Below are 11,089 nucleotides of genomic sequence, written 5' to 3'. Positions count from 1 at the left end.
TGCTGAAACTCATTTGCCGTGATAATAGTAGACACCTTAAAAGACAAGAGAGGCTTGATAATTTAAGACTGATGTATAAATATTTGCAATTTAGATGTAATTTAGGCAGCTTTAATAACTCAAGTGTGTTCATATGCCAAGGGAGGAAAACTTTTTCATTTCTTTTTTATGTCAGGATGCTAAATCACGTGAGGACTTATAAAATGCCATGAGGTCTTCAGTTTCCAAACAAAGGAGGCTACAGTTTCAGAAGCGGAGGTTAATCATGTATTAAGTTCACAGGTGGAGTCATAAAGAATCAGGAGCTTGCAAAATACTTTTTTTAAATGCATGTGTTGAAATGTTAGTTATTCGATTGACTGTTCTTGGATATGCTACAATTTGAAAATGAAGTCAAGGAATTTTACATTTCGAAAGAACACACAATGACTTGACACAACGGTAATGTGGAGCCAATATTTAATACCTGAGAATAATTTGCTCCTCTAAGTGTTACCTAAAACGTCTCCTTAGGATAATGTAAACATTTGAAATAATATTTAAGGACTTTTAAAGGTTCTCCTGAATTGTTTCCTCCAATTAAAATTCTTTCTTTTTTATATAACTCATATTTTTAAATAATAAAAATAAACGTTGCTCATTAGGAAAAAGAAAGAAAAAGAAAAAACATCACTTTTACTACCCCAAAATTACCGCTATATTTATATATCTATATTTTTATGTTTTTTTGGATTATATGTAGAGAGACTATGTGTATGGTTATTTTTTTAATAAAAGTGAGATTAGTAACTTATTTTTCCCCACTTCATATATGTGAATCTATTTCCACTTCAATAAAGATACATCTACATAATTTAATGGTTATATGGCTATATTAATTAACAATCAACTTTCTTGTTATTGAAATAAATACTCTTTCCATATTATCCTAAACGAGAAAGATTAAACTTACTGGTGTATGATCACTCCATTGCCAGGATCCTTGTAAGTCAGGGCTCCTTTTATTCAAACCTATCCAAAGCCAACGCTGGTCACTATGTGAAAAGGAAGTGTTAAGAAAATTTGAGCACAGCATTTGGCAAAAACATTTAGCATCCACATGTCTAAAATGCTTAAGACATGTAAGTTTATTCAGAAGACCTTCTCACTAACTGAGAAACACAGTTTCAAGCTATATAAACAAGTCTCCGGAAATGAAACTGAACCCTATTTACAGGGTAGCTATCAAAAAAGTACCAGACTTTTTTTAACTAAATTTTATGTTATTTTCTTCATATGAAAGGCAAAAACTATTCTGCTTTGAAAAACTTAGGAGGGGAAAAAAAGTATATGATTATTTCAAAACTTTTACTGAAGAGCTTCAGTATTAGATAATGTTTTCAGATACAAAAACAACCATAGCATTTCCTTAAAGCATTTGTCTATAACTATCAAGTATCTTTTCTTTAAAATGAAGAACCTGGCTAACCTTTGGCTTGGGTGACCTTTTATTAAATGAGATTTTAAAAAAAATTTAATTCCCTCTGCCCACTAAGCTTAAAGTAAAACAAGCATTCAAGTATCAATATTTTCTAAATACCAAACTCCATGGGTTATACCAGAGCAATATAATTAAGCAATCACTTAAGTGAATATATTTAACCGTCATAACTATTACGCTTTTATGTACAAGGCATTGAGCTATGTGCAATGATGATACAGAGAAGTACAAGACATAATATCTACCCTCAAGTGGCATATAAACTAGTCAGGGAGACAAGATATATATGAACAAAGAAAATATGAGACCATTTTTGAAAAACATCAAATGATAAAAATTTGCATACATTTTAAGCACTACAAAAATTTCGGAAAAAGGAGAGGTCACTGTGGACTGTAGGAAGTCAGGATACATTTTGTAGAGTTAGTAGGACAAAAGACAGTCTTTGAAGAATTGCCAACACTTCTTTTGAGCCATAATCTGAGTGTTTACCACGTGCCAGTATTCAGGTTGGTTGAGCAGGGAAAGGATAGGCATTCCAAGGAAGAATACATACAACAACATATAGAGGCAGGGACATACATTGTAAGTGATCCCTTCCCCTCAATTAAACTTATACTCTAACCAGGGAGATATTTTCAATAAATTGAAGCGATATAACCATAAGAAATTTCTCCACCTCTAACTTCATTTGAAAATACTTTCTAAAATATAGTATACTTCTTAGGCCTTAAAAAGTAGACCATTTACCACGCAGTTTTTTTTTGGCGGGGGTGGTGGGTTGGTGATGCTGGTTATTTCCATATAATTTAACCTTCTGATTGTATATGTCATGTACCACCAGTACATGAGTGAAAGTTTTATATGCAAAACAATGCATACATAAATGCTAAGCATAAATAGAACATATATTAGAAAAGGGGTAGAATCCAAATCTAAAGTTAATCCCTACTCTCAAGCTCAGTAGAATATATGGAACACATGGAATGTACAGTTACAAGACTGCTGGGAAATAGAGTAAGTCTGCATTTAAAAATATTTGCCAGTGAATCCAAGGCAGGAACAAACTTAATTTTAAATTAATTTCTCACTTTTTAATGAAATAATTGCTTTTCTTCATCTCTTTCCTCTGTTCAACATTCCCTCATATTTTAACATCAATAAGCATGTTTTTCACCTTACCAACCTCAAGCTTTTCAACTTACTGCAATGGAATATGAGGGCAGTCCCCTTTCAGTTTTTATTGTTTTACTGTTTTCTTTCAGAAAGAAAGATAAAGTTAAGATAAATCCAGTGGAGACAATTAAGTCTAGTTTGAATTTAGCAGCTAAAAAAGGATTTTGCAGCTTGTGTCTTCACCTAATCAGAGCTTTCCTACAGACTTCCAAATGTATCATACTTTCCGATTGCTGGATTTCTAAACCACCAGGTCTAGATAATTGCCATATACATTATAATTAAAGTCAGACAGCTAAAATAAAGAGGAGGTCAAGTTTGCTTCCTCAAACTTCATTTCTTTCTAATTTTTGTAGATTATGTTTTTGGGCCTGGAGAATTTGTGCGGAATTTTGTGTTTCCCTAAAGTAAGCATTAGATATTTTATCTTCTTTGTACAATCAACAGTACGACTGGAAGATGATCAAAGATGGTTTGCCATCTGCATTTACTCTATAGGCAGCTCCCACAGAAAGCTTCTTTAGGGATCTGTCCCCACCATCTCCACTCAGTCTGCTCTTAGCTCCCCATCTTCCCTTAGAAACCTCTGCTTTCAAGCCCATTTCTGCCTCCTCTGCTGCATCTCAGAGAACAGTTTCCTAGAGAGAGGTTTGTCCCGTTGTCCAAAGCTTCTCATCTTCACTACTTTCTGAGACTGAACTTCATTGCAACCCAGACCTTTATAGTTTTCAGCTTCCATTTCAAGAGATTTATTAGTCGGTTATAAATACAGTAAATAGTAGCTACTTGTGGGGGGTTTTTTTTGTGTGTGGTAAGAGGTGGAAAATATTTCCTCATTTGTAACTTCTTCCTGGTTTGGCCTGATTTGTCTGTAGGTAAGTAAAGAGAAGAAATTGGAAATCACATTAATTGTTGCACACCTCTAATGTGGGTTTTCAAAAATTCGAGGGAAGAAAAAAAAATTGTGGGAAGAAATGGATCATAATTGAGGGATTAAATCAAACTGAAAATTTCTCTCTGTATATAAATTTCTTCTGCTCCAAACACTAAGTATATGGTTTTAAGGCTATGAGGTTAAGAAGACATTGCATGAAAGGTTACTTTGTGTATTTGCATTAAAATTTCTACTCTCAATCAAATTTCCTGCTGCATCTGGTTCCTAAGGAAAACAGCACCTCAACCATAACCCCCAATAAACACTATTTGATGAGGGTGCTTAGCCTGCAAAGCCTTAGATTTATATCCAAATCCACTCATGCCACATCACTGGAGGTAGTGCACACAGCAGCAATCGCACTGCAAACAAGGTTTTCTTCCCTAATCCTAAAACTACTTTTGTTCTACAGTGGCTTTCCCTGGTGGGCTGCTGTTAAGAGTTGCAAAGATTTTAGAGCCCTAATTATCTGGTGCACCATGAACCCTTTTATTGAAATACAGAGACATGGAACTTAGATTGTGAGAAGTAGAGCAGTAATCTGACCTTATTCCTTGGCAAGCAAAACACAATTTGGGCAATGGATGTCTTGCTGAGAAAGGTCAATCCCTGCAATAAAAAGCTAAGGTGTTCAAGGAATAAGCTTTAGAATCATTTTCTGATATAAATGGGCTGGCTTCCTTTCTTCCCTTCATGCCATGGTTATAATATTGAATAAGTTTTAGAATATGTTGTCTAAATATAGCATGGGCAAATGATCTCTCTATTAATGGAGCACGTATTAAGCAGACGTTACAGTCTGCTTAATACATGGTACTATATTAGCTGCTAGGATGAGTACAAATAAAATATAGTCCCTATGAGTGAAATGATTATGGTGATGTGTTTTTCCTTTGTGCTTTTCTGTTTTCTAAATTCAATATACATTTTCCTCTGTGATCAGAAAAAAACCTGAACATTGTATATTCTATAGAAAATAAACTATATGATAGGAATAGAGGAAAATGGAAAAGATTTACACAAAATGTTAACTATGTTTATAACTAGGAGCTAGGATTTGAGGTGATTTTAATTTTCATTATAATTTTTTTACATTCCCCAATTTTACATAATGAACCTGTATTAATTTTTAATTGAGGGGGAGAACTCATCAAGTGTGATTAGAAATTAAAAAATCAAGAAAGAAAAAAAAATCAATTACCTCTCAGACTTTTGTTTTCTAGTGTAATTTGTTCTGTATATAGAAGCTCTTAATGATCATTTATATCATATATGATATTCCATTTTTCATCAACTGATTCCCACAAATACAGTTGCCCCTTGGTATCCACAGGGGATTGGTTCCAGGACCTCCCTCATACCAAAATCTAAAGATGCTCAAGTCCCTTATATAAAATGATGTAGTATTTGCATGTAACCTAAACATGTCCTCCTGTATATGTTATTTTTAGATTACTTATTATACCTAAAACAGTGTAAATACTATGTAAATAGTTGCCAATATGAGGCAAATTCAAGTTTTGCTTTTTGGAACTTTCCAGAATTTTTTTCAAATATTTTCGATCTGAAGTTGATTGAATCTGCGGATGTGAAATGTGTGGATATGGAGGGCTGACTGTATCCACAACCTCATTGCTTAGTACTTATGGCTCCCTGAACCACTTAAAGGTTCCTTACCTCTTGCTGGGTTAGGAACTTGATTCAAAACCCAGTTTGTTTATGTCAGTATTTTCCTTAAAAATACTTTAGCTTAGATAGTACGATATTGTGTGTGTCAAGCTTGAGATCTAGGGGCTAGCAAGCTGCCCGGCTGAAATTCTCTTCAGGGAGGGTCAGCAGGGTATTAGAAAGGTTATGTTCCAGAGGCAGCCACCGTAAGGGAGTCTGCAGTCCAAAAGCCGTACCTGAGACTTTGGTTGTTAGCAGAGTAAATGTCAGAAATAGGTTAATATCAGCAAACTTAGAAGCTTGTTAGTTAGCATGATCTTAGAAATGGGCACTCACTGGTAAAATTGAAGATATGAGGAATAGCTAAAAATACTTAGGGACACTCTCACTCTTCATGAAAGGGTATTAGAATCTGGTGAGGCTGGTATCCTGTACCACTGGAAATGGATCTGCATCCTGATCCCTCTTTTTTTAAAAAAATTATTTATTTTAATTAATTTATTTTTGGCTGCGTTGGGTCTTTGTTGCTGCACGCGGGCTTTCTCTAGTTGCGGCGAGCAGGGGTTACTCTTCGTGGCAGTACGCAAGCTTCTTACTGCGGTGGCTTCTCTTGTTGTGGAGCACGGGCTCTAGAGCGCAGGCTCAGTAGTTATAGCGCATGGGCTTAGTTGCTCCGCGGCATGTGGGATCTTCCTTCACCAGGGCTCAAGCCCATTTCCCATGTATTGGCAGGCGGATTCTTAACCACTGCGCAACCAGGGAAGCCCTGGGGCCTGATCTTTTAATGGTCCCATGTTCAGTCATTGGGTCAGATGACTGGGACTGCCTGATGCCAACTACAGTGGGAACAGAAGAATCCTGTTTCTGGAACATTGTACATTTACCTCAAATGAGCCTTCCATGCAAGATGGTCCCTGGAACCTAAAAGGACAGACTACCGGACTGTTGTAAGCTTACAACACAGGTTATATAACATGTTTTTTGCCTGCTTCAATGACTGTTTAATAAATGTATGTCTGGAAAGATTCGGTCTGAATATTGCATTCATTATACTCTACTCTCAAGGCTGTGGGCAGTAGCTAAGAAACACTCACCTCAAAAGAAACTTAAGAGTTTGTATATTCAAATTAGCTTAGTGTGCAATGAAATTTTATATATTAATTTCTAATGCTAGAAAATGAAGTCTAAAATACTAGAAATTATACAACAGATGCTTAATAAATGATTATTTATGGAACACATGTATTGTATTTTTCATCAGATTCCAAGCACACTGTAGTGAGACTTTACTTGCTTTAATGAAGAAAATACAATCGTTAGCATATTAATGCAAATCTGGAAAATGTGGAAAAATGTTCAAACATTTAAACACGCATTCAAAATCTTACCTTCCAAAGGTAACAACGATGATCTTTTCTGACGTATTTTTGCAGTCTACTTTTTGATGTAAATAGTATATTTTCTACTCTTTTATAATTTGCCTTTCTTCCCACTTAATACATTATAAATACTTGCATGTTCTTTTTTTTAAATCTTAATGAACAGGGGATAAATTCCTAACAAAGATCAACAAAAGTGATGATACTAGGCATCTTTACCTTTTTTCTCACTTTCATGGAAATGCTTTAATGTTTAATCATTAAGTGTCATATGGCTATTGGTTGAACTACACTTCTATTTTAAATTTAATAAGAAATTATGTGTTAATTATATTAATTAAATATGTTAAGTATATATTTATATATAAAACCAGCAATAAATAATGAATTTTACCCGATGCATTTTCAGCACCTATTAAGATGATCACGTATTTGACTAGATATATAGAGTTCCTAATACTGACCCAACCTTGTACTCTTGGAAGAAATCCTACACGATCAAGGCATGTTATTTTGAGGTACTATAACACAGTCAGTTAAGAAAGTGGGCTCTAATGGGTTCATATATTGGATCCTTTATTTACTAACTATATAACCTTGGGCAAGTTGTTTTACTTCTCTGTGTCTCCATCTCCCCATTTAGATAAAATGGGCATAGTAACCTACCTCATAGGCCGTTGTAAGGATTAGTTAGTAGAAGATACTTAGGACATTATCTGCCACACAATAAGCAGTATATCTGTGTTTGTTATTGTATCCCTTGTAAGTATTTACTTTTTCAAGTCTAGATATGAGGTTGGTCTATAATTCTTTGTGCTATCTTTGACAGGTTGTGATATCAGAATTAGACTATTTGTGAAATAAACTGAATGCCTGCACCAGTTTCTATGTAATGGAATGCAATCTCTTGCTTGTACTACTGAAATACGTGGTAATGATCTCTTTTTTAAAATATGAAGGAGTTCACATATAGAACCATATATGTAGTTCCTATCTTTTTCTTGGGAGAAATTCTTTGTTAACTTTTTCCATTTTTTCCATGGCTATTGGAATACTGGGTTTCCACTTATTAAATCAATTATATACTAATTTATATTTCCCTAGATATTGTTCACTTTAATAATTTCATTATAATAACACAGAATTATGCATAGGATTCTTACCAATTAAAAAAAATTCTCCACTGAAAGGATTTTACAATCTCTTACTTAGGTTTCATTTTAAGTATCTGTTTTCTTTTTTGTTTTTATGATTTAGTCATCAGTAGATTTTTCCCTCTGTTTTGTAGTTTTATTTCTGGAGATAAAACCCTAGGATTTGTCAGTTCTACTGCTTTTCTAGTTTCTAATTCATTCATTTCACTTTTATCTTTATTAGGTTCTTTCTTATGGTTTCCTTTTATTTATGTTGATAAATATTTTAACTTTTAGGTGAATGCTTATTTTCATTATTTTTGTTTAATAATTAAAGCCCTTAAAGCTATTAATGTACCTCCAGCTATAGCTTTGGTTATATCTCATGAATTTCAGAATGTTTTTATTATCATCTATACAGTTTTGATTTACTTGCCAAAAGAGTTCTTAAAAACACTGAATGTTTATTTTGTAAATAAGAGTCACAGATGTAGAAAATAAACTTAGGGTTACGGGGGGGAAAGGGTGGGGGAAGGAATAAATTGGGAACTGGGATTGATACATACACACTACTTTATATAAAATGGAGAACTAATAAGGATGTACTGTATAACACAGGGAACTCTACTCAATACTCTGTAATGGCCTATTTGGGAAAAGAATCTAAAAAAGAGTGGATATATGTATATGTATAACTGATTCACTTCGTTGTACACCTGAAACTAACACAACATTGTAAATCAACTATACTCCAATAAAATTTCTTTAAAAACACTGAATTTTTAGGTGAAGGGGATTTGATTTCACTTCTAATGTAACTTGTATAATTTTATCCCTTTGAAATGTTAGTTTTTCTTTTTTCTTTTAGCCTAATAGATCCATTATTTTAAGTGATCCAGGCAAAGAGCTTGAAGAGGAAGTATATACAGACTTTTTAATCTATAAATAAAGAGGATATTATTAAATCAACCTTAATTATACTATTCATATGTTCTATGTTATTTCTATTTTGCCTGTCTCGTTCGTCGATAAATGAGATGAGCATTAGAGCCTCTCATTACTATTTTTTATTGAAAAATTTTAGCAATATAATTAACATTTTTGCTTTATACATTTTGATATCTTTTAACTGTGTAAAGGTTCTTGACTATTATAACTTCACTGTAGATTGTACCTTTAATCAATAATAAGATCTCATTTTCCCATTTAATGTCTTTTTACTTCAATTGTATTTTATCTAATATTAATACTACAACTCTAGCTTTTTCATTCACATTTACACAATATAATTTTGTCCATTATTTTAATTTTCCCATTCTAAGTTTTGCATTAAGTTTGTGATTATTAACTCAATGCTACTTGGGTGAATAAGGCCCATACAGCAAATTATAAAGAAATAAAATAACATAAGTGAAGTGGCCAAGGAGTAATAAATTGTAGACCACAACAAATTGGAGAGTGATGCCACATTTTGGTGGGCCATTGGCTAATCAGCACTAATTATTGCTGCAATATGAAAATGTTGCCAAGCTCAGCGGCCATGGCTCACGGGCCCAGCCGCTCTGTGGCATGTGGGATCTTCCCGGACCGGGGCACGAACCCATGTCCCCTGCATCGGCAGGTAGACTCTCAACCACTGCGCCACCAGGGAAACCCCAAGTTCTGGTCTTCTTTTCGATTCAAAAAGTGAGGGGAGGGACCTCCCTCGTGGTCCAGTGGCTAAGAATCCGCCTTCCAATTCAGGGGACGCAGGTTTGATCCCTGGTCTGGGAAGTAAGATCCCACATGCCGCGGGGCAACCAAGCCATTGCGCCGCAAATACTGAGCCCCCACATTCTGGAGCCCGCACGCCACAACTACAGAGCCTGTGCGCCGCAACTACTGAGCCCACGCTCTCTGGAGCCCGTGCACCACAACTAGAGAGAAGCCTGTGCACTGCAACGAAGAGCCCATGTGCTGCAATAAAACATCCCGCATGCTGCAACTAAGACCCGACACAGCCAAAAATAAATAAATAAATAAATTTAAAAGTTCATTCTCTTAAAAAAGAAAAAAAAAAGTGAGGGGAAAAATAAATTGTGAAGTAGAAGCCCCTCATACCTATGATTGTCCCCAAAGCTTCAGAAAAAATTCCCTCTATGGCAGCAACACCTTGCCCATATTTCTCCACATTATCTTTAAGGACATCAAGAAAACTGTTCAGGAATCCTCCTTCTACATAGCATCAAAATCACAGTGGCTTATTGACTCCATCTTTGTTACATCTCTGATCACTTCCTTACTGTCCCATCTTACTGCCCTTCTTCAATGTAGTTTTCTACCAGCTGGGCTGTAATAGCCTTATAATGAATTGTTCTGCATCTACCTACCACGTCTGTCTGTCTGTCTGTTTCTCTCTCTCTCTCTCTCTCTCTACACACACACACACACACACACACACACACACACACACACACTTTGTTTTTGTTTGTTTGTTTTTTGCCTATTGACTTATTAAACTCCTTCCCTGGCAAGAAAGGGTGTTCTAATCTTATACCCAAATTCCATTTTCTAGCTAAGTTCTATGGTTCATTTCTCTTTCACCATAGCTGTATATTCTAGTCTCAGTTCCTTTGCTTATGTTCTGCTTTCCCTGGCTTTTTCTCCCATCTTAACTTTCAAATATTACCTTAATTCCTGAGAACCATCCTTATTCATAACATTTTCCCCAATTATACCTCCCAGAAACACTTCCTCCCTCCTCTAAATTCCCATGGCCTCTCCTTATTCATGTTCTAGATTTTTCCACCATACTTTTCTTATCCCCACTGCTGGGCATTATTACACTACACAAAGGGTGGGGACTCTGTCTCCTTCATCTCTGAATCCCTCATAGCGTCTTGCACATAAAAATGTTTGATGTTGAATGACTGTTAAAGTATTGAATAACCCTTTTAGATAATAAAACATGTCAATTCTGAATACCTAGAGGACATCAAATTTAACAGAGAAGATCTCATTCTAAAAGTATTACCTGAACTGGTCCATTAGAAAGTGAAGAAATTTCTTTATTTCATCCATATGACTGAAGCTAGGAAGGTGCCCTCCAAGTGCTTGGCAGAATCTCTCAGCTTCTTCCCAGTTCCTCTTTCTTACAATTCTTTCTATATGAAATAGCTTAACAAAATATAATGTTAATTTGTTTCCTGGTATAATCATAAAGTATTCATAAGTTCAAAGTCAATTACAGTCAAATGTGTGGGCCCCTGAAATGGACTCTTAGAAGTATAATAAAGTCATAGGTAAAGGCCCATATTACTGTGACACAGACAGGTCCTGC

At 35.0% G+C, this 11,089-nt stretch overlaps 1 protein-coding gene across 3 annotated transcripts in view; it reads right to left on the bottom strand.

Moving 5' to 3' along the window:
* Nucleotides 1–11,089, bottom strand: part of LOC103082940 (CD302 antigen) — a 128,993-nt gene that overhangs the window by 85,871 nt on the left and 32,033 nt on the right. For all 3 annotated transcript variants that reach the window (XM_007454979.1, XM_007454980.1, XM_007454981.1), the window contains exons 13-15: nucleotides 10,784–10,926; nucleotides 953–1,034; nucleotides 7–35 (exon numbers count right to left, since the gene is read on the bottom strand). In XM_007454979.1, the coding sequence (XP_007455041.1) occupies nucleotides 7–35; nucleotides 953–1,034; nucleotides 10,784–10,926 (254 nt within the window). The remainder of the gene's footprint in view (nucleotides 1–6; nucleotides 36–952; nucleotides 1,035–10,783; nucleotides 10,927–11,089) is intronic.

The sequence above is a fragment of the Lipotes vexillifer genome, unplaced genomic scaffold (assembly GCF_000442215.2).
Source record: "Lipotes vexillifer unplaced genomic scaffold, Lipotes_vexillifer_v1.1 scaffold293, whole genome shotgun sequence".
Taxonomy (NCBI): domain Eukaryota; kingdom Metazoa; phylum Chordata; class Mammalia; order Artiodactyla; family Lipotidae; genus Lipotes; species Lipotes vexillifer.
This window is presented reverse-complemented; position numbering and strand designations above follow the sequence as displayed.